A 27,281-nucleotide genomic window follows, 5' to 3' on the forward strand; every position below is an offset into this window, starting at 1 on the left:
GAGGCAGTGAGTGGAAATGACTATGAGATTACAACTGTAAACTGTATCAACTGTTGTTCAGTTATGGGATATGGCAGTCAGCCACCAGAAAATAGAAATAGTTACTAGTTGGAGTCTATTAGGTAAGAAGTACATGCCTTGGCAGAAGGTGTATGCAAGGGCAGCACAGTAAACCAGTATTTTTAGACTTCAAAGATACCTTGTATGTACTTGAAGAGAATTTAAGGTATGTTCAACAAAGTCCTTTACTAAAAATTAATGCAATATAGGAAAGTACATACAAAATGTGCCTCCAGCATTTTTCAAGGAGAAGCTGATGTGGAGAAGTGTTGGAGAGCTGTTAAGTAAATATTTCTTGCCAGCTTTCTAGTGGGCTTAGTGGTTCTTTTGTGTACAGCATAATATTTTCCTCTTTTGAGGGGAGTGGAAAATGTACTGCAAAAGGACAATGTGAGTGCTTTAAGTTCCGTGAACGGAAGTTCAAAGTGAAGGTCCCAAGTCCTGTTTATCTTGTGCTGTTCTCATGAAACATGGGTTTCAGACCTGGAGCAGAGCAAGCATGGTCCCAACATGAGATGGTGGAGCACCATAGGGCTGAAAGAGCATTCATCTTCCAGGTTCCTCTAGTGGAATTAGTTGCCTGGTGATTTGCCCAGCTTTACACTTTTGTGCAATAAATATTAATATTCTTGTGGTCAATCTGACTGAAGCATATGTATTTGCATTGAATGAAGAGGTCTGCATGTCCAATATAAAATTCGTTGCCGAGATGGCTAGATTTAGGCCACCTCACACCAAAATGGCTTGTGGTAGCAGCTGTATTGTGCACAGCAATCACTGAGCTTTGCAGAGGCCAATGTGCTGGTGTTGCTGCTAGGGTTTCTTTTTGTGAGGCGCTGAGTTCTTCCTCTAGAGATAAATAGAAAGACAGACGTCTGGGTTTGGGCTCACTTCGTCCACTTGTGCCTTGTTCCACATGGCTCAGCTCATCATCTCACCTTGCTGTAGGCACCTACCAATAGTGTGTAAATTAAACCTGTTCTCATCAAACCAGTAAATAAGGAAGCATAAGGCCCTTCTGGAGGTGGTTCAGGTCTGAAATTGGCTGGCTTTGACCATGTGAAGTTTCCTGACTCTCCCTGGGGGAAAGTGAATGGTGGGGCTTCTAACTTGAGTGGTCATGGTTGGGTGAGATAAGCTGGATATAAGGGGGAGGTGGATTTTCCACATTTCAATGTTTTTGAAGCAACTTTTCACTTCAGTTATAATACAATGAATTCTGTAATGCTGTTTTAAAAGTGCAAAATCAAAACAATGTTTAATTGATGCCAAATTCATTTTTTGGAGGAAATTTTCCTTCCTGGAGGCATTCCAAGTACTCTATTTTTGTTGTCATTCAGAATGAAGGCCAGATTTTGAAATCTCAGATTTCACTGAATGAAACCTCCATCCCTGCTCCCTCCAGTCATTAACTGTTTGCTGTCCAACATTGGTGATCCAGCAATTGGCCCACGGTGTTTGTGTCCTCTGAAACTGCTTCTCAGCACTGTCAGGACAGAGTTAGATGGAGCCAAGCTTTTCCCTACAAGACAGCTTGCCAGTGAAGTCAATGATGGGCCTGCAGTTTGTTGCTGAAGAAAAAGATGTGAGCAAAGCTGGCTGAATTTAGCCATCCTGGGTTTTTTTAAATTTAATTTTAAGTCTTATCTCTGCATAGCCAGAGAAAGCTCATTCAGATGCCTCCTATCTTGCTCTTCCTTACTGCTTTCTCTCCTTTCAGCACAGATCTGTGTTTATTATTTGACTTCTTCACATGTTCTGCATCTCATGATCTCCCTCCTTGCAAATAACATGATCCATGCACAGCATAGCCCATATTCATGGGACTGAGGTTTCTTGATCATTAGAGAGGGGCAGCAGCACCTAAGCTGGAACCTATGTCCTTTATGTAGGTTGTTCTCAGGCAGGGCCTGGGCATTGATGGGAAAGGAGTAGCTGGTGCAAGCCAAAAGTTTGCTGAGGAACATGCTAGTAATTCAGCAGAATGGACAATTATGAGGCTGTACTCAGGTCCACAAGCTCTGCTAGTGCAGTTGCAGCCCAAGGTGCCACTCAATGCTGCTGCTGGTGCCTACATAAGGTTGGACACTGGGGGGCTGAGCCTTGACAGTAAAAACGTGCCCACTATTGTCTCAGCACTGTATCATAATGGTCTAACTTGCTGCTGCTTCAGGTTACTTTGGCTTTTCTAGGGAGGTGTCAGCTTACCTCTGGTACATGGTCCAGGGCTTGTGAGTTGTCCTCCTGGAGTGGCTCTTATTCTTGTCTTTCTTCCAGACAAAGAGCACTTGAAGGAGAAGGAGAAGTTGGAGATGGAGTTGGCAGCAGTGCGCTCTGCTAATGAGGACCAGCGGAGGCACATCGAAATTCTCGACCAGGCCCTGAACAATGCACAAGCCAAGGTCATCAAACTGGAAGAGGAGGTGAGACATGGGCAACACTTCTGTGCTTTGATGATTGCAGTGGCTCCTGGTGAGGGCTTTCTCCATCCAAGTCCTGAATCCTGAGTCACAGGTCATCCTGCTCCCCTTGTGCTGGCCCTCTTACAGAGAAAATGTGTATTTATGCAATACTGAGCCAAACAAGGAAGCAAAGGAGACCACAACCATTGATGTTTTTAGAGTAAAGCCTTCAACATGTAATCAGGAGCAAGACCAAATTCAGGTAGCTGATGGCTGATGTAATGGTAGGACTTGTGATGTTGGTGTGTGCCTTTTCTCCCCATGGAATGTCAAGTGACTTTTCAAGTAACTTCACATCTAAAGAGTAGTCTGGAAGATCTGTCTGGAAGCAGAGCATCCAGGATTTAGAGGTATAAAGAGTCACAGGTTTTATTTGAGAGGTGAAAAAAAACCTCATGTACCATGAGACCCAAGAAGTGCCGTCTGTGCAAAATTCCCAAGAGGTCTTTAAGCAATGATCTTATAAGCCTGATAATAGAAATAAGTATTTAGAGAGGAAGAGAAATCCCAGGAACAAGGCTCTTCAAACTGACAAATACAGAACAGTATTCAGTAGGTAGAAGCTGAAACTAGACAAAAGTGAAAGTAATGCTCAGTTTTAACTATAACTAAGAAAGATGCTGCCAGTTCTCTATTGTTGGAGGTCTCTAGGTCTCAATTTATTGTGTTCCTTAAAGACCTTCAACTGGGAAGTGTAGATTTAAAAACTGTGTTTGTCTATTCTGACAGATCAGGCAAGACTGTCAAAACAGGCCTTTTCGGCCCCAAAATCTCTGTCCATCGGACCAGCAAAGAGGGACAAAGTTTTATGGGGAACAAAAGAAAACTTAATTTGACTGGAAAACCATTGTTGAACATTTGTCCTAGCAGGCTTGGTAGAGGCTCAGGCTCTGGCAGAGACTGCTGATATGATCTTGTTCAGGTCTGTTCCCCTTCCATGCCTTGTTTTCCACCCTCTCTAGGGCTGGCTTGGGGGTGAATCCACAGGAGTATGCAGGGTGCATGGATGCAAGGAGTCTTGTGAGGAGCAGGGAAGTCTTTTTGCAAACACCTGCAAGTGACTTAAGTGCAGTTTGTTGGCTTTGCAAATGAAAGTGAAAGATCTGTCTTATGAGGAGAGGCTGAGAGATGTGAGGCTCTTCAGTCTGGAAAAGAGAAGACTGAAAGGAGATCTTACAAATGCACATAAGTATCTAACAGGTGGAGGTCATGAGGATGGGGCTGGGCTCTTCTCAGTGGTGGCCAGTAATAAGACAAGGGGCAGTGGATACAAACCAGAGCACAGGAGGTTTCACTTGAACTTAAGGAAAAATTATTTATGGTGAGGGTGATGGAGCACTGGACCAGGCTGCCCAGAGAGGTTATGGAGTCTCCTTCTCTGGAGGCTTTCAAAACCTGCCTGGATGTGCTCCTGTGCAACCTGACCTGGTTTTTATCATGGTATCCAGAATGACAGACTCCCTGCTAGGATGACTTAGAGTCTGGAAGATATTAAGGTACTCTGTGTAAGTGCTGAAGGCATTGCTGTTCTGTTTCTCACCTAAACCACCCTGACTTCCTGTTCAGAAGCATTTCCAAAACTCTGTGGTGGATGCACTCAGCAGCAAGAAAAGGACCACATTAAGTTTAACTGCTCCTGTATTAGTTAGAAAAATGTCTGCTCACCTTCCCAGTGTATTTAGGGCAATCCCTTTGGGATAGCTACAGGAGCTAGTGTGCCTTTAATCTGTACATAATTCACTTGACACTCTTTGTCTTAAAGGCAACCAGAAGCTTTCTATTTGCATTTCATTACAAAGGGGCTGAGTGAAGACCAATTTTCAGGTGGTAACATCTGCTCCTGCAGTTGTGGCACCACAAAGGGGATGGAAAGAAACATGTTTAGCTTCTGGCTGCTCCACAGGCTGTTGGTGTGGTGTTTGCAGGTAATGCTGGCTCCTGCAGTTGTGGCACCACACAGGGGATGGAGAGAAATACATTTAGCTTCTGGCTGCTCCACAGGCTGTTGGTGTGCTGTTTGCAGGTAATGCTGGCTCCTGCAGTTGTGGCACCACACGGGATGGAAAGAAACATGTTTAGCTTCTGGCTGCTCCACAGGCTGTTGGTATGGTGTTGGCAGGTAGTGCTGGCTTGCTGAGCACACACGGCTGAAGGCAGCAGGAGCATAAATGCGGATTTTCAGGCAGGTAGTGCACGTGCTTGCTGGGTTACAGCAAATACATTTCAGCCTTAGGGATCTGTGGCTTTGCAGTTTCCACTTTTTAGTTGTCATCCAACAGAAATGTGCCTCAGGCTTCCCTGCCCATGGCGAGGAGGTTGGAGTAGATGATCTCTAAGGTCTATTCCAACCTAAGCCATTCTGTGGTTCTGTGCTGGGGATTGGAGCTAGGATCCTGGATTGTGGGCTGGTGGAGCTGAGGAGAGGGTGAATGTTTTCCTCTTAAGAGCTACTAAGCTCCTGCTCAGGGCATGGTAGATCTTGGGGTGACCACATATGAAGGTGATAAAACAATTTTTGCCAGTTTGTCTGTCAGAGCCTCCATCTTGAGCAAGCCCACATGGACCTGGCAGTGTTTAACTGATTTTTTCATTCTAGGGGAGTTCAAATGAATTTTATTCCATTTGCTGTGTTGTAATTGTTCAAGGCAGTGTCATGCAGCTTCCCATTCTCTACAGCTCCCTGAAGGAAGCCAGGTTGCAACCAGGTGGGGGTCAGTCTCTTCTCTCTAGTATTGGGTGACAGAATGAGAGCAAATGGCCTGAAACTGTGCTAGGGGAGATTTAGGTTGGTTATTAGGAAAAATTTCTTTCTGAAAGAGTGATCAGGCATTAGAACAGGCTGCCCAGGGAGGTAGTGGAGTCACTGTCCCTGGAGGGGTTCAAGAAATGTGTGGACATGGCACTTTGGGACATGGTTTAATGGCCATGGTGGTGTTAGGTCAGTGGTTGGACTCGATGATCTTAAAGGTCTTTTCCAACTGAAAAAATTCTGTGATGCTATGAGTGGCTTCTGGTGTGTGCCCAAGCTCCTGTGTTCCCTCTCCCTTGCTTCTTGCCTGTTGTAATAAACCAGAGCACTTTTCATCAGTCTGCAGTGTTCCTGGAACTCAATTTGACACACAGGAAGCAGGTATTGTTGAAGTTTTGAACCAGGGATTTTTACTGTAATTTGGAATATATTAAAGGAAACACAAAATCACTCAAATGACAATTGCTAATATTAATATTGTTGTTGTTATTATTAAGAGAGCTCTACCTCGTGCACTGCTTTGTAAACCCAGCCAGATTTCTTCTAGCATCAGAATGTAATTAAGTTTAAAAGCTTTTTAAATCAAGGTCTGAGAAATAAGCAGTAGCTACTAAGTTGAATTAACATAAGATAGTGCACTATGTAAATCTACATTATCCTGAGTGCCTGCTGGTAGAAGGATTTAATTCAAAAATACGCAGGTGGTATTATCACCACATGTCATTCAGGAGACTGCTGCTGGAATCCTGTGTCTGCTCCACACTTCGGAGAGAAAACTGAATCATTGGAGAGGGCTCAGGAAGCAGCTGTAGAATTTGTTCGGGGCCCAGAAGCTGTTCTTTGCTGTGAACAATTTAGGTGAAGAGGTGGCTGAGCTCCAGCCTGTATGCATGGGCGTGAAGAAGGGCTTGCTGTCAACCAGATTAAACGTTGCGCTTTAATGTAAGAAGAAATAATAAGATGGAATGTTTGGGAGGTGAAGCTGGGCACATTAGGCCAGAAAGAGCTAGACTAATTAACACTAAAACAACCTACTTATGGTGATAGCAGATTCTCCATCTCTTAAGTCTTTAACTATTCTATTGAACATCTATTGAATAGATGTTCCATAGCTCAAAACAAGGAGTTATGTTCCTAGTGCAGATATTTTTCCAACACTCACTTTTCTTTACTCAGATTTATTTGCTTGGGTCATCCCCTTTGAGCTTTAGCTCTTCTTCATCTCTTTTTTTACCTCATCCCTGGGACAAGGGCAGTGTTCAGGGAAGTTTTGTGAATTATTTCATTAAATAAATCTTGCTGTAGTAGATCACAATTTGGAAACAGAACAAGAAGTAATTTGCTTAAATTGCATAAGAGAAAGACGGATTAAGCATTAAGGTAAAAGTTTTCTAGCAGTAAAGGAAAATAAGGCATGAAGTAGCTTACTGGGGGAGGTTGTGGATTCCCTAATTCTGGATGGTATTGTAAACAGGTTATACAGACGTGTGCCAGGTTTTGGTAGAGTTGATACTGCCTTCCAGTGGGAGGGTGATCTGGTACCTCTCAAGGTGCCATCCAGCTTTTTTTCGCAGTATCACAGTATCAGAGTATATCAGAGGTTGAAAGGGACCTCAAGAGATCATCAGGTCCAATCCCCCTGCCAGAGCAGGATCACTTAGGGTAGTCCTCACAGGAATGCATCCAGGTGGGTTTTGAAAGTCTCCAGAGAAGGAGGCTCCACAACCTCCCTGGGCAGCCTGTTCCAGTGCTCCATCACCCTCACTGTAAAGAAGTTTCTCCTCATATTGAGGCGAAATCTTCTGTGTTCAAGTTTGAACCCATTGTTCCTTGTCTTATCACTGTGAACCACCAAAAAGAGCCTGGTCCCCTCCACTTGACACCCACCCGTCAGATATTTATACACATTTATGAGATCCCCTCTCAGTCTTCTCTTCTCCAGACTAAACAGCCCCAGGGGTCTCAGTCTCTCTTCATAGGGGAGATGCTCAAGTCCCCTAATCATCCTCGTGGCTCTCCATTGGATTCTCTCCAGCAGTTTTCTGTCCGTCTTGACCTGGGGAGCCCAAAACTGGACACAGTATTCCAGGTGTGGTCTCACCAGGGCGGAGCAGAGAGGTAGAAGAACTTCCCTGGACCTGCTGGACACACCTTTCTTGATACATCCCAGGATCCCATTGGCTCTCTTGGCCACAAGAGCACATTGCTGTTCCATGGAGAACTTGCTGTCCACCAGCACTCCAAGGTCTTTCTCTGTGGAGCTGCTTCCCAGCAGGGCAGCCCCTAACCTGTACTGGTTCCTGTTGTTATTCCACCCCAGATGTAGGACCTTGCACTTGTCCTTATTGCAGTTCATGAGGTTTGCCTGCACCCAGTTAATTGAGTCTATGTGCCCGTGAGGTAGTAGAGCTTAGTATTATGTGTTTGGTTCTCCTTGCTTATGAATGCATACTGCACTGACAAGGCCACTGATTTAAATGGCAACATTTTGAACTTTGTTTTTTTAAATGAATGGGTGCATTTTTTGTGTATATGAATCTACAGGCAGGATAGAACAGTCAGAATTGGCTCCAGAACCTCTCTAGAAATTTCTGAACGTGGGAACTCTCTTGTTGCATTGCTCCAACAAAGCTGTTTTGCAAGGTCACGGATGTGTCTGCATTGCCTTACCCACACAGGCAGAGGTGCACTCAAGCACAAGTGTGTGAACCCTGGGGCTTAGAGGGCAGCTGCAAAGCCAAAACCTGGCTGCTGTGGTACAGATGGCCCTCCAGCATCCAGCAGGATGAGACCCCAGGGGACGCCTTTTCTGCTCTCTGATCCACACTGGTACAGCTGGAAGGTGGCACACGGTAGGAAGGTGCCTTCCTACCACCAAAATAACACATTCAGAAGGAAGCCACTGCTGTGTCTCTTGCCAGGTGGTGAGCTCCCAAGGAATGCAGTCTTCATGCTGCTGCCAGAGACTTGTGGGGATTATAATCTCATTAATTTTCATGGAAAGCCTCAGGAGCTGCAAGTGTTAGCCTGAATTACAGCAGGGCTAGGGAGGTCATGCTGCCAGCTGTTAGCTCTGCCTGGGGAGGTTTGTTTAGGCCAAGCTCTGCTTTTGCTGTATTTCACCTCACCTGTGGCCTGGCAGAAGAGGAGTTTCAAGAAAAAGGGTTTTATTATTAGAGTTATCAGTGGAAGAGGACCTAGGTGAATGCAGCATCACATGTGTGGAAACCTTCTTTGCCACATAGAGTCTTGGGCTAAGCAGAAGATTCTGGGTGAAGGGCAGCCCCACAGAGAGGTGGGGGCACCCAGAGCTGGTATTTATTTGTTCCACATGCCCAAGAGGAAGGTAGCATTGCCTAGATATTTAGACACAGATATTTTGTGGCTATATCTCCTATATAAATTAACCTGCTTTGCAGTTAATTTTATTAGTGATTTAAGTAAAAAAAGAGGTATAATTTTGGCCCTGGTCTCACCAACTAACATCATCTCTCCAGCCTCTTGTGTTTGTCTTGTTGCCTAGTGTTGACTGGGGCTGATGGCATTTTTCTGCTGTTTTGCTTCTGCAAAGTTTTGTCACAAGCAACGGTACAAATAAATGAGAGAGATGGCAAATCCTAAAGGAGATCAAGCATTCCCCATTAACCCCCAGGCTACAACTGGGACTTGGCATAGTTTGTGGGATCCAGTGTTCAAACCAATTCACTCTTCCTTCCAAGTCAAGCGGTTAAGTGCAGAGTGTTTTGGGGTCTTTTGGGGTTCATCGAGGTCTCTTGGGGTTTGCAGCTTTGGTTTGTGTGCACTGTTGCTTTCTCTACTACAAGGACTGGTATTTTTACAGCTACTGCTGACTACAAGGCACATATCTTTAGAAAGGTAAATTTATTCATGCTTATGGAGGCAAAGCCAACGACAAAAGGTTGGGGGAGAAGAGGGAAACAGTATGGGACTATAGCCCGTGGGGAGAAGAGGCAGACCCCACTGATGCAGCCCCATTAATGAGTTCTCAGGTGCTTGTCCACAATCCCTGGGGATGAAGACACCTCATGGGCACCAAGGTGTGCCTGACCCCTGTGAGCTCACCCCTTCTTGGTGCCACATTTTGGCTGGGGGTCAGGTTTCAGCACAGGCTTTGCTGCCCAGTGTGTCTGGTGTCTGCAGCCTTTTCTCCCCAAGGGCTCTTAAGCATGCCAGCTCCCACTGTGAGGCCTTGTCATGACACTCTGGTGTCACTGAGTGCTTGGTGGCGTAGTAAGAGGCCAGAAGAAGTGGGGACAGTTGGTAAGCACCCTGAATATCCACAGTCCGCTTGCAAATTCCTTTTGCTGTATTGCAAATTCCTTTTGCTGTATTGCAAAATCCTTGTGTCATGTTTAGCCTTTCAGCAAATGCATTATATGCATAAGGAGGGACAGGCTTTAGCTGCCAGCACATCTATACATCAGCCTGGGCAAGTCCATGAGCAGGTGGAGCGTTTCTGGCTGCTGGCACTCTGCTTGTCCCACCTGCATTGCACAGATCTGTAGGGTTGAAAACCACAAATGACTCTGTGTGCAGACAATGTGCCAAGTGCCACCAGCTGGCGAACCCAAGGATTCCTCTTAACTGAGGCCAGCCTGTCTACTTGCCCAAAGAGCGTGCTCCACTTGAGGTCTCTTAGAAGTGGCCAGAGATTTCATGGCTAGTGGATCCCCAATAGATGGAAGATCTGGGCAGCATTCCCTTTGAAAGAAATGCCTGCTGTGCCCTTTCCTTGCCCATCAGAGGGCCACCATAGTTCTCCTGGAGAAACTCTCTGAAACAAATGTCCAAAGTCATGCTGGCGACCAGTGCATGCCTGCAAGTGTGCAGGGGTCCTGGCAGCCCAGGGTAGGGACTGTGTTAGCCACCCAGCACTGCTGCCATCCCTGTCCCCCACAGCTGCGCAGGAAGCAGGCCTATGTGGAGAAGGTGGAGAAGCTGCAGCAGGCCCTGACACAGCTGCAGGCAGCCTGCGAGAAGAGGGAGCAGATGGAGCGGCGGCTGCGCACGCGCCTGGAGCGAGAGCTGGACTCACTGCGCATGCAGCAGGTGAGGATGGGGTGATCTGTGCAGGACCCCAGCATGGGGCCTTCAGCCTTGCTTTTAAAGAGGGGTGGTTGTCTGCAGCCCTGCCAGGTGCCACTTTGCTTTTGGATTCAGGTCACTGGGCTGTCCACCTAAGCCTTTCCTGTAGATGAAGTTGTGGACGCCTCATCATTGGAGGCGTTCGAGGTCAAGTTTGAGCCACCTGATCTAGTGAAACTTGTCCCTGCCCATGACAAAGGGGTTGGACTTAGATGATCTTTGATGATCCCTTCCAACCCAAACCACTCAAGTTTCTAAGTCCTGATCCTCATTGAAGGCTGGAGGAACTTTGCAGCAGGGCAGATGGACACAGCCAAACCCTGCCTGCTTTGGAGCTGTGAGGTCCTGGCTCCTGCCCAAGGGTAGGCAGGACTCTGCCTCCACACATGCCCCCACACCTCTTGGGTGAAAACATCCTTCCTTCCAGATTTCTCTCCAGCAATCATATGTTGTGCATGTTCAGCTCCACACTGAAGGAGGAGTAGAAAGGTGCAGTACATGGGAGTGTGAGACACAGCCTGCAGATTTGGGCTGTTCTTGATTGAAAAAGTAAGGTGGAGTGATAGAGGCAAAGGTGACATATGTGGTTCACAGAAACCATGACAGATCCAAAGACAGATGGTGTAGTCTTCAGACAATAAACCATTTAAATATCAATCCAGTCCAGAATGGGCCAGAAGTGTAGGTTTGCATTTCTGTGTATGTTCTCTTGTTTTTTGGCAGCCCTGTGTCCTTAGAGGGCTAGTGTTATGCTTGTATTTTATGCACAGTTAGTCCTTTGTTATTCCTTCTCCATCCCCAAGTCCCAAAGTTCAGTCATCTGTTAAAAAAAAAGGCATGAGGAGGTTGCAGGGCACTGGCTCCAGAGGAGAGGGAGCAGATGTACTAAGTGTATCAAACCTCTACTTGGGGAAAAACCAGCACCTTTAGCAAAGGATGATGCTCTTGTAATTCTTGAAGGGCTCTTTCATCTCTCTGTCAATGCATGCATCTGGTACAATGACCCTTCTTTATTTATGAGCCTTTAGTGGAGGCCAAAGCAGCTCTTAGAGCTTGCACTGCCAGAAGGCAGGGCAGCTGATCCTGCTGGCAAGATTCAGTTGGGAAATAGCTCTACAGTCAATGTCAGTGGCTTGCAGAGTCATGAGGTGGCCAGACTGGAGAGGATCCCCTTCTCACTGGCAGCCTCAGAGCAGGGCAGGTCCCCCAGCTCATCTACAAGGCATCCTCTCACTGCTGCTTCCTGGAAACTCCTACCATCCATCTTGGCACCTCCTTGCTGCTGTGAAAAGGCATTAAGCCTTTCTTGCTTTATCCACCCTGGGCTTGCTGTTGTTGTCTTCTTCTAGTAGTTCTTCCCAGTTGCCCCTTAGTTTGCACTACTCTAGTTTAACAAAGAAATTACATGGGATATGACATGTTAATTTGAGGAAAAATACAATTAAAATTCAAGTGAAGATAGAAGTAGGAAAGGCTTTTTAGTCTGGAATGTAGGGACAAGTGGATATATTAAGTAACTGAAATAGACTGTCACTGAAGTTCTTGTCTTGGGAATTCAGACTACATCTGCTCATTTTGACAGAAAATTTCTCTGTAATTTACAGAGGGTTTTTTGTCACTGTAAATAGCAATTGGATTTTGGGTTGCTGTAGTTCTCAAATGCCTGCACCCCAGTTCTGTCTACTAAGTTTTAAGAAGATACTCAGACTTCATGTCTAGTCTGTCAGCTTTGAGAGGAGACTTTAGGGTATTTTTTACTGTTATCATTTATACTTTTTGTTTTACGAGCTACCATGTTGCAGTGAATGATGTTACATCAAAATGACCCAACTTTTTACTTCAGAGATGTCCTCTCTGAGTTAGCAAAGTTGAATCGACTGAAACAGTTTCTCATCACAAGGGAAAAAAAAAGAACTTTTTTTATCCTTTTAACCTAGAGTCAGCAAAAGAGACACAGCACACAAGGAGACAGTGAGCCAAACTCTTTCTGTTCCTGGCTGTTGCTAACTGAGTCCAAACAGCAAATCCTCCTGATCAACAATGCATGAGCTAGGATAAAAAAAATAGTCACTTTTGCTTAGCATTGCAGGCTGAGCATGCAGGGCTGGCAGAACTTTTGACTCTTAGGACAACAGGCACCCATGATGTCCCAAGATGCCATTTAAGATGCCATTTCCATATCAGGACCATGCTTCTAAAATACTGCATTCCTGCCACAGATTTGCCAATATTTGAAGTGTGAGTGTTGGTTTTTTGCAGGAGCAGAGCCACAGCTGTTGCTCCTAAGGGCTGCTCCATATTGCATTTCCAGAAAGCAGCTTCCAAAAATGTTGTTACTGTACCAAAGGCAAAGGCTGCAGCCCTCCACTGGTATCTCTAGTGCTCCATAAGCAGGAGATGAGTGTCTAGGAAAAGGAAATGTGGTTTGGAAAATGCAAGCAGTTGCTGCAGCCCTTGCTGCTGTTTGAGCTACAGCTTGGCTGATAGAAGTTCATGGTGCAGCACAGCTGATGCTCCCCTTTAAGGCATGGTGTCCCCTTTAAGGCAAATTGTGCATCGTAGAGTGTAACAAATCTCCTGCATTTTTATTGAAAACAACATTTGTTTTTACTGAGCTTGCCCAGAGCTTTGTGCCTCTCTTAGTGTGTGCTCACACCACCCAAGCTCTGCTGAGATGAGGACTGGATCTCCATCCTCCTCTGCTTTCCACCAGCAGTGAAAGGAGCCTGGGACAGCTACCCGTGCTGCTTAGGTGCTTTAATTAAGTGCCTGTGACTGTGTGAGATAAGTCCTACCTGGCTGATGTAGGATGCAAAGGATTATGCACCTTTTGCTGCTTGTCATCATCCCATGAGAACCAATGCTGCACTGCCTGGGGATCTTCAGCCCCTCCAGTCAGAAAGATACCTGCTGCATCACAGAAAGCATCTCCTGAGGGTGCATGAGAACCAGAAGAGACAGCCATAAACCCATGTCCAGGGTATTTTCTCAGCTGCTGTTTTAGACAGATTACGTGTAGTAGGTTATGTGTCACTTCTTTTTCTGCTCTTCTGTGTAAACCCTCTGGTAATAACTGCCTGTCCATACCAATCAGTGCCCAGCTGTGTGCTGAAGTCCCAACAAGAAGAGTATCTTTTAAAGCTTCATTGCTTCTTTTTCCAAACACCTTCTTTTCCTACCTTTTCCATTGGCTTGGGATATCCCATGAAATCCCTGCACAACTGGGAAGCAGCCTGATCCTTGCTTCTGTCAGCACGGTCCAGAAAAACAGGTGCTGGATTTGCACACGTGGTCAGCTTGTCTGTCGTCCCGCAGCCTAAAGGGTTTAGCCTGGGGTTTCCACATGCCCCTGTCAAAAGACATGGAGATGTCTTTGCATGTTCCAGAGAAGTAGGGGGAAAAAGGGTCATCGGCTCCTGTACTTGGCAAAGGGTGAATATCTGTCTCTGCTTCCACCGTCAGAGGCAGGGCAGCTACCAGGTGAGCAGCCTCCCAGAGCATAATGCTCCAGCCCTGATGGAGCTGGTGCGGGAGAAGGAAGAAAGGATCCTGGCTCTGGAAGCTGACATGACCAAGTGGGAGCAGAAGTACCTGGAGGAGAGTACGATCAGGCACTTCGCCATGAATGCCGCAGCCAGCGCTGCAACAGAAAGGTGAGGTGGCCTTGCTCAAGCAGGCAGCTCTTCACTGCGTAAAACGTGGGGAAATAATAGGGAACGGATATTTTCCAGAGGCTGGCTTGTGCTTGCCTTTTCCCACGGAGTTGCACTGCCAGGTTTAACGCACCTCTCCCTGTGTCATGGCAGTGCGATACGATAGATGGTTAAGATGGGATTTGCCCTTCTGACCAAGTTCAAAAGTTGATCAGATAACCTAGGCACTCAAGCAATGACCTCCACAGCCATTACACAGCATAGGTAAGGCAACTTCCTACGCAGAGTAAGGAACACTCCATAGCAAAATCACCCACTACCTTCCATTTGACAGGCAGTCACTACTAGCCTGCTCTTCTGACATGGGTTTGGGGTTTTATTTGCAAGGGCCAATCTCACTTACAAAAGCCATCCTGGTGGTCTCAGGTGCCTGACTTACGTGTTGAACTGCTTTGCCAGGGACACCTCGGCCCCGAGCCACTCGCGCAATGGCAGCTACGGTGAGAGCGCACTGGAGGTGCGGAGCTGGCAAGAGGAGGAGGAGATTGTGCAAGCCAACAGGCGCTGCCAGGACATGGAGTACACGTAAGGGGCTGGCGTGCCGAACCTACTTGTCCTGCTGTTTGGACTGGATTCAGATAAACCAGCATGCCCTTCTGGTCCTTCATGCATGCCTGGAAAGGATGGACTTAGTTTTGCTCTTTAGCATTAAAACAGGGATTAAGGAGTCATTGTCCCTACCTTCCTGTTAAACCTTCTCTGTGCCAAAACCAGCCTTCTTACAAATCAGAGGCTGTTCAGCTCTTAGAACTAGGTTGGCAGACAGGGAAGCTGAATGCTTGTCTAGGTGAAAACCCTGCTCTGGAAACAAGAGCCTCTGGTTGCAAAAGCTGAAGTTGTTATCTCACTGCTACGTAATCAGCCGCAGGAGGTCTTGCCCGTGACTCGCTCTTCACTCCTTGCCTGCTCATTGCTCTTTCTGAGATCAAGAACACTAAGTTCCTAACATATTAGAAACACTAAGTGTCTAATAACTGCTGTTTCCAAGATCCAAGTTGTGTGATGATCATGCTGGCATTTAGGAACAAACCTGCAAACCACTAAAAAAGATGCATTTACAAGTAGTAGAAGATACAAAATAACAAAATAGATACAGGCAGTCAGCAAGAGTAACGCCTGTTGTGGCAGATACTTCTCCATTTTTCACACACAAGTGGACATGTGGCTGTGTGGTTCAGTGAGTGTTAGAACCGAGCAATATTTTTAATTCAGTTATTTTTCCTGGTGAAAAGTGGCCTTTCAATGAGTAAAAATCCCTTGAGAAACCTCCTCTGAGTTTTTAATGAAAAACTATTTAAAAATCTGTTCTTTGGTGTTGCTTCACCACAAAACCACTGGTCTGCAGACACTTAAAAAGGTGTATTTGTTTCTTGTGGAAAATATAAAAAAAAATGTTTTTACTGGGTTTGGTTCTCATTTTCCACTTACGGCTGCAAGGTACTCCTGCTTCCAGTGAAGTGATGGAGCCTTGCCATCAGCTTCATTAAGGATAGATTAAGATCTTGTGTTCTTATTGCAAGTTAGGCATCTGATTATGAAAACTAACAGCAACATGAAGTTACCATTTCCCTTGTACATATAGGTTTGCCAGACGCAGCATTTTAGCTTTCCCTGCTTCACAAAATGCAGCTGCGTTGGACTATATCTTGTACATCACAGTCAAGCTGTAGTCACCCGGCTGTCATATTGTACATGTACTATTTTTTTTTTTTTCAGTATGATTTGGTGTTAATCATTCCTGGAGAAAAGTCTCAGATAATCCTATTTTTTTGTGTGATTTGAGAGTCCTTGGGGTCTGTATGAGAGAAGTAGTGAGCTTTGCTTGGCTCTGCACACCGGGCGCTGATCATTTCTGCAGTGGTGAGAGAGAATCAAGAGCCCAGCCCAGCTGTTAGAGAAACTGAAGGGAACCTTTCCACTCACTTCAGCAGGTCATGGCTCCAGCTGACAACAGGCCTGAACTGTGGCGCTAATTCAGCCTGCCAAAGGAGGGTTTCCAGGTTTGGTGTCAGTGTGTTACAGGGTTAGAAACTGCCAGTGTGTTTGCATTCTGATGAAGGTAGCAATCTGTGGCCCAGTCAGGAAACTGCCCTCTTTGCTCCTGAAGCAATAGATGGGTTCAGTTAATCTGGAGTTCTCACTTTTGGCTTAACAGCCAGAAATACTGCCTGGTTCAAAATGCATTGTTATTCTCAGAGGAACTGGCGGGAGACACCTTGTCCAAGTTGCTCAAAAGCAAAAGGAACAGAGCAGCAGGGCTCATAGTGGGGTACCCATCCTGCTGCCCCAGCGTGGGGAGACCTTCCCATATAAACACTGTTTCCATTCCATTAAGCAAAACATTCATATTTTGGCAGAATAAAGAATCTGCATGCCAAAATAATTGAGAAGGATGCCATGATCAAGGTCCTTCAGCAGCGGTCACGGAAGGACCCTGGGAAAGCTGACAGCACCAGCCTGCGACCAGCACGGTCTGTTCCCTCCATTGCTGCTGCTACAGGCGTGCATTCGCGCCAGACCTCGCTCACCAGCAACCAGATAGCTGAGGAGAAGAAGGAAGAGAAGATCTGGAAGGGAAGCATAGGTGAGCTCAGGTTTTGGTTAAGTTTTGCCTCATCCATTACTTTCTACTAATCTTTCTGCTTAAGCTTAGCAAAAGTACCTCAGCCATGGCACATATTGCCATCACAGCTCATTTCCAGAGTGCTTTCCATGGACAGGACATGTGTCCTTGTGCTGAAGTAAAAATTTAGTCATTTTTTAACCTTGCCTTCTATCTTAATTATATTTTTAATCATATGAAATCATTCTGCACTGATTATAGAAAGCTATAGCTGGGAGAAGTCCTCCCAGGCACAAGCAGAAGATGTTTGCAAGTTTGTGTGAGTAAATAACAAATTTGGGATCGAAAAAAAGCCTCATTGAAGTTTATCAAGTGAACATTCACTTGGGGGATGCACATTGTGATGTAGCAGCTAAATGGGAAAATGAGTGCAGGGCTGCCTGTGGTTTGGGGCTGCACAGGACAGGAATGTGGAGGCATGCAAGGCTGTGCCAAGGATAGTACTCCTGGAATGGGTGTGCAGAAGGAAATGCAGAAAGGGGCTGCTGCTTTCAAAAGGCTGTGTTGTGGGAAAGCACCATATGGATGTCAGAATACCATCTGAGGAAAGCCAAGGGGAAAAGCTAAGCCAAAAGGCCAGCATCTTGTAGCTCTGGGGGGAACAGCACTTATGTTCAGGCTAGGATGTGGCTGACCTCCATATGTTTTCAGGGCTGCTTTTGGGGAAGGAGCACCAAGACCACCCATCAGGCCACTCACTGCCTCCTCCGCTGCCCTCCTTGTCCTGCGTGCCTGTCCCAGTGCCGGCAGCCTCCCACACGAAGACAGGCAGCAAAGACAGCAGCACGCAGACGGACAAAAGCACTGAGCTCTTCTGGCCTGCTACCGCCTCCTTCCCTGGCCGGGGACGGCTGGGCACCACCCCGGCACACAGCCCGGCCCCACGGCCCCCGGCCACGCGAGCGGCCAGCGAGAAACTGGGTGAGCTCTACCGAATCCCTGCTGTGGTGTGAAATGCAGGCACCCCAGAGCTGTCAGCACATCCCCAGGGACACCCCAGTATTGATGGAGCAGGGTGATGCCCTCACAATTTGGGAGGTGATGGGGAGGTTTCGTCAGAGACTCTAGAACTCTAGGGAGAGAACTTTCAAGGCTCTGTCTAGCCTGGCGTTGCAGAGCTACATGGTCAGCAGCTTCTGTAAAGCTCTGTTTGACTGTGGCAGGCAGAGTTTCCACAAATGCCGTTATTCATGCTGCCAAAGATAAAATTTCACACTTTGAAAACACTCCACACCTGCTTACCTACTCAGACCCTTCTCTTTTTTTTTTTACTTAAACCATTGTTAGTGAAAGCACCATTTTCACCCTAATTTTTAAAGGCAACCTGGGAGAAGAAACTACAATTTTTCTAGGGGGTAGGATAAAGAAATACAATTGTAATTCTTTTTGAAAGGTGGAAACTGCTGGTTTGCAGCCCCCTGGCAAGTGAGACATTTATTTTACACACATTATTCTGAAAAAGTCCTTTTCCTACACATTCATCTCATCTCAAAAGCAAGACTTCCCTCTAAAAAGATGCCAAGTGTCATTAGTACAGCTTGAATATTCCTTGAAACTCCAGCTTACTGTGTTTTGGGCAAGCCAGATTGGAATTTATTTCCAGGTACGCTTAAAACAGCCTTTCAAGCTTTTCCTCTTTTTTCTCCCTGAATTTTGCTGTCAAGAATTATAGTAGCAAAGGTAAAACACCTAACAACATCTGTCTGGTGTTGTGATAATTGGCCATGTACGTCTCTTAAATCATCCCACTGGCAAAGCAATATTTGTGTACTGTTCTAGTCATGTTTTAAACTCCTAAGTTTTGTACCTGGTGCAGAGCAGGAGGATATGTGTGGAGAGCTACTGCGCACACCAACACACACTTGCTGCCATTGTGCAGGGAATTCAGCATTACAGGTTCTCCATCTCCTGATCAAAGTTGTCTTTCAGTATGTAGGACATGCAGTTAAGGTGTGCCCCACTATCACCTCCCCCCCAGCCCCAAAGAATAGGTTTATATTTGCTTTGAACCATTTGCTGTTGAATTTGAGCTGAAGATCAACTTTCCCGTCTTTCCTTTCCAGAGAACTCCAGCCATGGGAAGCTGCCCGACAGCAAAGGCAGAGTGAGCAGTTTGCTCCACAAGCCTGAGTTTCCAGATACAGACATGATGGAAGTCCTCATCTGAGTAGAGGACAACATCTCTGGGGTTTTTTGTGTGTACAGTGGGATCCAACATGGTCCTTGGTGTGCCAACCTTAAAAAATAACCCTGAGAGTTCAAAGAAAGATAGAGAAAGTTTGTGCCTGAAATGGAGCTTGGGTCTGATATGTTGAGACTTTGGACCAGGCAAGAAATCAAGAATGCTGAAGAGGAGCGAAGAAATGAGCGTCTGGGATTTTCTTAGCAGAAGGGGGCTTTTAAAATGGAAAGTGGTGTGAGAAGGGGATCTTTGACAGAAAAGGAAACTGCATTTTCTGGTGTAAAGAGAAGGCAGTGAAATTATAGACTGAGTGCACACTGCTTCTCTGTTTTCCTGCCTCTGCAGCTGGGATAGGGAGCAAAATCCCAGTTCTTCTGAGGCCAGAGGGAGTTCTGAATAATCCAGGAGAAACTTGCATCTTCCTCAATATCAGTTCATTTCTCAGAAGTATTCACTGCTTAATAATTGGTCTGTATGTATACACAGCATTTGTATACAAGTATTTGTTTGAAGTGGTGTGGTGTGGTTTTCCTGGGCAGGCAGGTCAGGTGCCTCTTTTCTGGCTGGACAAGTGTTGCTCTTGGAGCTGGATTTACAGTGCAAATATTCATCTTGCAATCTCAGAGCTTGCTGAGACTTCTTTTTTTGGTAGGAGCAGTTGTGGGCTGGAATTCCCATGGAGAATGAAAGTAGAAGTGGGGGAGGAGGACCCTGTTGATGCAAACCCTTTTGTAACGATGAGAAGGTTTCAGGAGGAAAAGTTGGGGAAGGATCCCAGTGGCTCCTCCAAGAGCTGTGCACCACTGAGCTCGTTCAGGTGGGGGTTGCATAGGTGCTTTTTCAGAGAAGTTAAGCTGGGTTTGTATTTGAGGTCAGAAGATGCCTCTTACCATACACTGGTTCGTAGCAGTGGAAGAACCAGTGTGTCTGTGGTGAGAGCAGGATTTTTCCTTATTTTCAATGCCTACAGCCAAATCCTGCCTTCCTTGAGCATACAAATCTGCTGTTCAAGTTGATGTGGGACTGGGCATTAAGGGGTGTAGGATCAGGCCGGGAAGGCTTTAGTTGCAAAGCAGTACGTGAGCATCATCTGTTTTCTGTGCTGAAGTTCCTTTTCACCTTGGTCTACCCAGGGTGGGACATTTCTCATTTTCAGCTTAGTTCTGAGTTCTTTAAGGGGTGGCAACTGTCTGTAAGACAGCCAACCCACCAGCTGTGTAATGTGTGGCAATACCATTTGCTTTGTGCATTGCACATGCTTATAGGGAAATTTTCCTCTGTGAGGTATTTTTGTGTTGACTTGCAGTTCCTGAACCTTGTGGTGCACATAATGATGTTAAGAACTTGGCTCTGGGACAAAGGGTGATGGGATTTTATGTGAAGCTACCTAGGGTGGAAAAGTAATGGGTGCTGGAAGTAATTGTCTGCTCAGGGCTGCCTCTTCCTGTAAGTATCAAATTGGAGCCATTGATTGTGAAAAAACAGGCACTTTAAACTCCACTTTCGCTGAAAACTGAAGTCCCTGCAACCTCAAAGCCTTCAGAGGCCAGAGCCTGGCACTCAGTACTGCCTGGCTGATACCTATTTTTTTTGTTTTCTTTTTAAAAACAAAATGGCTGTGTTCAATCTATGCACTTATTTTTGTGTGTACATAGAATTAGACCTATGTCAGTGTCGTCCTCTTTTCTGATGTTTGCACTTGTTAAAGTAGTGGTAGGTAGGTCGTGCAGGCAAGCACCCCTGTGTTTCGAGTATTAGCAGCTTTGCATTGTGGAACCAAATGTGTAAAATCCTTGGAAAATGTTAAGCAGCTTAATATATGCCTTGTAAAATAATTTAATTTTTTTTTCTCTAAAGCTAATTTAAATATGGTGTTCGTATAAAAGCTGGGCCTGTGCATGGCATCAGCGCCACCCCACCTCCATGGCCCTTCCTCAGGTGTTGGTGCTGGGAACGGGGCAGGAGGAAGACAAAGCAAGGGAATACAAGTAAAACTATGGTGAATATTTATATCATCGTTTTTATCCAAGAAATAAGGATACCCAGGTGCTTGGAAGTCCCTAAGCATTTTATTACCAGCTGTCTTGTTTTGTTTGATGAAACTGTACAGGCAGACATCTGGGCATCCAGCAGAAACAGTGTTGGATATGTGTGCGTGTTGTGGCTGTCAGTTGTGTTTGGTAGTGGTTCGGCTCAGCTTCTCCAAGCCAGAGTATAGCACTCCTCCTTCTCATGGAGACCATGGTCCATCCAGTTTCTGGTATCTAAAGGTATGTTTACAACTGATGCTGCCCCAGATTCATGGTCACATAGAGGAAACTTCGTTAGATACTATGGTGTAGGTAACTCTTGTTGTAAGCAACAACTTGAATAAACCCAAAGGTTCACTCTCCTCAACTGTGCTGAGCTCAAGGGATGTTAGTTTTCCGGGAGGAAAGGTCTGGAGGACCAAAGGGTTACCCTCCAGCCTAAGCGCTAGCAAGACTTCTGTGGAGTACTACTGCCATATATCAGCCCCTCTCAACAGAGCGGAGCAACTCCATCTGTGCTGATTTTTGCAGCTCTTGGAACTTTGTTGTGTTTTGGGAAACTGTGCTGTAGCCATTCCAGGTGAAGTTGGTAACTAGTTGTAAAATATTGTCCTTCGTTGTTGTCCTTGGTTGTATAGAGAAGTTGGTGTACAGCAGTGTACAGCTGGAGGGTTATTTGTACATAGGGGGAATGGAGAACGTTATGTGTCACCCACAGCAAATAGTGATATTGTTGGTCAGCCAAAGATTTCTTATTCTTTGCTGTTTAAACTTGTGCCTTAATATTGTATATAATAAATGTATAAACATGTTTATTTTCCCACTTCTCCAGTGTGAATATATTCAGTTCCCAAGAAGAAAGGACTTTTTACACAGTTCTCTAAGCTTTGTACACTACGTGCTGAGACTAACAAGTCACACCTCAAGGCCTTCAAGGTTGCATCTTCTCTCTTTTCCATAGCTCTTAATGGAAAGATCCCACAGCGGGTACCACCTGTAGGTACATGTGGACACAAAATCTGCAGAGGATCAAACTGAGAGCTTTGCAAAGCAAGAGCAGCAGTATTTTAGTGAGATCATCTTCACCTGAGGGAAATGAGGGTGGAAACTTAATGAGACACTTCGGCAAAGATCAGAAGATCCTTTAGCCCTACGTTCCTGCTAAGCTTAGCACTCCCATTGATTTTGTGGTTGTTCTTGAGGGTCTGGGGCTTCTTTATCTTACAGATACTGAATCAGTGAGTGAGATGCCGAAATACCTTGGAGAAGTAGGTATTCTTCAATTACTGTCATGTCCTCCGTGAGGAATAAGGATCAGATCCTATTTCAAGCTGTTGTAAGGGCAAGGGGAATGCTCCAGCCCAGTGGAAATATTGCTCATATGTGTGCTCATGCAGCTGAAATAAATGGGGGGAGTGGAACAGAAGTGTCTGTCTTTGAGTAGAGGACATTTGCTTAGCAGTCTCTCACATGCTCTTGAAAGTGTCTGTTAGAAAATTCCTGAATTGGGTCCCAGGGAGCTGCAAGCATGAAAGGCATGAAAGCCACTAAGGGCATCTCTCTCCTACATGTTGTCCTTTGCCTGTTCCAACCTCCTCTCCCCAAATCCTTGCACACATTCAAAAAGCCAATCTGCCCTGGACAGGAGTGTGTCAGCAAAGATCGTGGGGGTTTGCAGGAACTTGAGCAGCAGTTTGCTTTACACACATCGCAGCAACTCGTGCGAGCACAGGTCAGCCTGACCCATCTGAATACTCCAAGATATAGCAGTATTTTTCATGTCCTGGCTCTTTACCACTGAGAACAAAAATCTGGTGGTTGCTGAGATTGTGGCTTCTCAATTTTCTTCAAGTCAGGGTCTGACAGTAAAATTTGGGGCTTACCTAGCTTTTTCAAGGCCGTGGGAGAAAAGAAGCCAATGGAGTAGGGCGGGAAAAGCCTCGTGGCAAGCTGTGTTCATGTATAACGAGGGGGTGTTTTATCCCATTTTTGGATTTTCTCTTCACCGTAGATGCCCCAGCCAAAAAAATGAGAATATTGCTCCAACACTGTCTCCAGGTTAAGTACATTTTGTGCATCAGCCTGAGGCAAACAAAACATGCAAAAAAGCAAATTTGTCTATGTTATAAAATCCTCAATTACTGCATGTTCCCAAAAGTACTGGGCAGTGGTCTCCTTATTGGTCACCTGCATGAGAAAGCTCAGAAGAGCTAAAAATGTTAACAAAATTGCCATGTAGAAGCATTGAAAAATCATGAGTCAAGTCCCAGCCAAAATAATGACAGCTTTCACTTGGATTCTGTGCACTGTACAGCTACAACATCTCTTCTGCTCTGTTTTGTTACCATCTTCAGGGCTCTCTCCCTGCATTGTAGGGGAGCAATCGTTCAAGCAGTAGGGGAGCAAACGTGCATTCTCAGGGAAAAGCTGTGATTCCTCACATAGAATCATAGAATTGTTAGGGTTGGAAGGGACCTCAAAGGTCATCTAGTTCCAACCCCCTGCTGTGGGCAGGGACACCTCACACTAGAGGTTTCTCAGGGCTGGACAGAAGGCACCTGCAGTGAAACATGCCCATGGGATGGATGTTGATGGGTGTTTGCTTGCTGCTGGGTTTCCCCTTCTTGGGTTTGGATGCAACCCAACAAACTGGGTCTGAATATCCCACTGTGTTCCCAGACCACCCTTAGTGTCTGCTAAGTCTTCTGCTCACCCAAAAAGTGTACAGCAGGGGGGTGGGAAAGAGACCCAGCAGCTCTCTGGTACCCGTTGGGGTTTGTGCTAAGGCTGCCCTCTTCCTGGACATAGCCTGCACATGGGGCTTGAGAGACAAACTGCATGTGAACCTTAAACTCCATCTTCTATGACTGTAGCTTTTGTTACAGAGACCATGGAAATTTAAGATCAGTCACACAAAATCACAGAATTGTCAGGGTTGGAAAGAACCTTAAGGATCATCTAGTTCCAACCCCCCTGCCATGGGCAGGGACCCTTTCCACTGGATCGGGTTGCCCAGAGCCACATCCAGCCTCGCTACCCCCATGATTGCAAGAGTGCTGTTCAAACAGCAGCCTTGGGGTGAAAGCAGGGATGTACAGGCCAGTGCTGAGCTGCCTCCCGTGCTGGTGCTGTACCGAGGTGCAAGGCATGGAACTCAGCCCTTGAATCCCAGTACTAAAACTGATGGACCCAGTGGTCCCACAAGCCTAAAGGTAGTAACCCTCCCTCTCTGCAGACCAAAGCAAATGAGGAGAAGAGGGCACCCTGTGCAGAAGTGCAATCCCTGCCTGAAAGCCGGGTAAAGCACGAGCAGCTGTCCTTGTCCCTGCTGTGATTAATGTTCATCCAGGCCTTAAGCTGCAGCTTCTTAGCCTTGTAAAAACCAACCCAGAGTGCCCAGCATTCCTGAGCTATAAAAGGCCCAGGAATTCATTGACTCAAGGTATGAAAGACCACAAGATATTTTCTTTCATACCAACCACTCCAGCTCTGATGAATAAAATATCAGAGCGCATATTTTCCAGAGTCACTGTGCATGGCCCTGCCGCAGTCCAGACTTCGACCCTTGGCCAGCACCCTCCACTTTGACTCAAAGCAGGGCAGTGATGAGAGATATGATCCAGGTCCTAATGGCCCTGCTTGAGGGGAGCTGAAGACCAACAGTAAAGTTCAGTGCTGGATGGTAGATTTGTGTTTTCTCAGGTACTACTGGGAGAGGCAGAAAGGGAACTATAAGCAAGGTCATACCCATGGCTGGCCATTGTGGTGGTCTCCCTGGGTGCTTGGTGGCCTCTGACTCCTCATTCCCAGTCTCCCCCCTTGCAGAAGCAGGGTGGGCAGACAGTGACCCTGCAGGCATGCAAAGCTTCCCACAGAGCAACTGGCCTCAGGATGAGGGTGGGGGACTGTGGCAGCAGCCAACATTGCCACACCAGTTCCTGGACTGGGACTTTGTCAGCACAGGCAGAAGAAATCCCACTGGGAGGAAGCACCAGTAGGAAAAGGAGTGTCACAGGACAGGAGGAGATGGAGGTCTCTTCCCTTGACCTGGTTATTCAGTGTATTTTTAAGACAAGCCTCTCAGCCTTTCCGGTAGGTTCACTCTTAAATTCACACTAAATTGGGGAAAAAAAAAAAAAAAAAAGGTAATCTGGGGATGAACTCCACCTGAATTCATAGCACACAGAAACCACCAGGCTAAGCACCTAATCCAATGCTATCCTGCTCTTGTTGGCGGAGTGGTAGCCACCATGTTTTGCTCTTACGCTCTGTGCTCCAAGCCTATTATTGGGGAACGTGGAGCAACCAAACCAGCTGCCCTGGGACTGCTGAAGGAGCAGCATCATCCAGGTGCAGACTCTAGCCTCAGGAGGCCTCTCCCCTATTTGTGGCTAAGAGAAGCAGGATGCAGGGGTGGGAAACCTCTAGGGTCTGTGGGTCCAGCCACCTCTCACGGAGGTTGGAGAAGAGCCTACAGGCAGGACACACTCACCTCACACCTGCAGAGAGCCTGCGTTGTGTGCCACAGTCAAGCTTGGGCGTTCGAGACCTGAAGATACCACCTGCACAAACTTAGGTCTGGAGTGGACATGACAGCAGGGGCAGCAGTAACCTGACTGCTCACTTGCTGGGGAATGGGGTGGGCAGAGGGGGCTGTGGTGGGCTGTCCCTATCTATCCCCTGTGAGGGGGCTCCTTCACAGGGACACATCTTCATCCATCCCATGCTCCTCTGCACAGACACCTCTCCATCCATGTATTGCTCTTCTGCTCACAGACATCCCCACCCATGTCCTGTTTTCCTGCAGCGATGTATCCCTATCCATTCCCTGTTCATCCACATCCTTATCCTGCAGCTCTCTCATCTGCACTGTTGCTGTGGACTGGCAGGCTCATCCTTGCAGCACTCATCCCACCCTATCTCCATGCTCCATCCCTCTCACCCTGCTGCCTCTCATCTGTCTTTTTCAGACTCAACTCTGCCAGAAACAGGCAGGGAAAGCCCAGGTGTTAGGGTCTCCATGTGCCACCGTGCCTCTACATTTCCCCATTTAGTTTTATGACTAAACAACTGGGAGGAAGGGGTTGTCCTCATTTTGGTACAGTGCCATGCAGAGTGAGGCCGTATGTGATGGCTCAAGGGCACCATCTCAGGCTGTGAATAGTATCTTTAATAACTGTTGTTGTTATCTGTGCACCAGCTCAGTGCATTTCTGCTTTTAAAATCGAATTGTTGTACCCTGAGCCCAAATCTGGCACAGAAGTAAGAGCCCTTTCACTGAGATGTTCAGTAATGCCCCCCACCCCACTCCCAGCACAGGGCTTTTTTTAGATGGAGAAGCCTTTATTTTCAGATGCTGTGACCTCCTTATCGAGTTACCCAGATGGCTCTGTGTGTATGTGCTGGCTCTGTTCCTGCTTGTACCCAACCCCAGCTGGGGCTGCACCACCAGCATCCCTTGTCTCTTTCCCCATCTACTGTTAACAGGTCCTCAGTGCCAGTTTCCAGCAGCCACATGCCAATGCCTAAGCAAAGCCAGATAGCAGCAAGGGGTCTGCCTGAGTGCCAGAGCAGCATGGGAGTCACCTATCCCTTCTGTCCCAACCTGCCTGCACTTAAACTGGGAAGGCTCTGGGATGGGAGCTATGGGCATTTAATGTTTGTGCAGCACACAGCATGGGTGTATTTTTGCTGCAGAGGGTGGCTCCACTCTGTAATGGTGGTGATGATGTAGTAGTAATATGGTAATGCTAGTAATAATAGTAATAGCAATAGTAAGGGGAAGAGATTGAGGAATAAGAATAAAAGAAAATGAGTAAGAAAGGGTAAGATCAAGAATGAAATTCAGTTTGCCACAAGTGGCAAAACTGGATTTGAAGGTGAAGAATTTGATTCCAGAGTGTGCTGCACGTCCATGCAAGAGAAGTGTCTGTGACCACAGACTGTGGCCAGACCAGCTCAGACTTAGGTCTTTTCAGGTAAGTCTCAACCTGAGCACAGGTTTGAGTGTGCCTGGAGAAAGCAGGATGACACACTCAATAGAACTGGGCTGCTTTTAAAAACGTTTAGGTTTATTACATAGCCTCTGGGTGTGTTCAGTCTTATTGCCCCATCATCCACCTGGTCAGATGCAAAACAGACCAAGTTCGTTTCAGTTTTAGAGAAGAATTTCACACACCTCTTTATAGCAAACATTTCCCAGCACTTGGCAGCCTTCATCCAACAACACACATCGGCTTTCTCTTTGGATCCTTCACCAGCAAGATTTTTCCCATGTGAAAAATGCACTTGAAATGCTAAGTAGGAGAAGAGATGTTTCTGGACACACAGACTCACCCCCAGCTCACTAGGGAGGT

At 46.4% G+C, this 27,281-nt stretch overlaps 1 protein-coding gene across 1 annotated transcript in view; it reads left to right on the forward strand.

Moving 5' to 3' along the window:
• The window catches only part of AMOTL1 (angiomotin like 1), a 68,814-nt gene extending 49,934 nt beyond the window's left edge, over positions 1 to 18,880 (forward strand). Inside the window, exons 8-14 of the mRNA XM_054383584.1 lie at positions 2,338 to 2,483; positions 10,192 to 10,341; positions 13,840 to 14,030; positions 14,490 to 14,615; positions 16,448 to 16,674; positions 17,365 to 17,634; positions 18,777 to 18,880. Of these exons, the coding sequence (XP_054239559.1) occupies positions 2,338 to 2,483; positions 10,192 to 10,341; positions 13,840 to 14,030; positions 14,490 to 14,615; positions 16,448 to 16,674; positions 17,365 to 17,634; positions 18,777 to 18,880 (1,214 nt within the window). The remainder of the gene's footprint in view (positions 1 to 2,337; positions 2,484 to 10,191; positions 10,342 to 13,839; positions 14,031 to 14,489; positions 14,616 to 16,447; positions 16,675 to 17,364; positions 17,635 to 18,776) is intronic.
• The last annotated feature ends 8,401 nt before the right edge of the window (positions 18,881 to 27,281 follow it).

This window comes from Indicator indicator, chromosome 1 (assembly GCF_027791375.1).
Source record: "Indicator indicator isolate 239-I01 chromosome 1, UM_Iind_1.1, whole genome shotgun sequence".
Taxonomy (NCBI): domain Eukaryota; kingdom Metazoa; phylum Chordata; class Aves; order Piciformes; family Indicatoridae; genus Indicator; species Indicator indicator.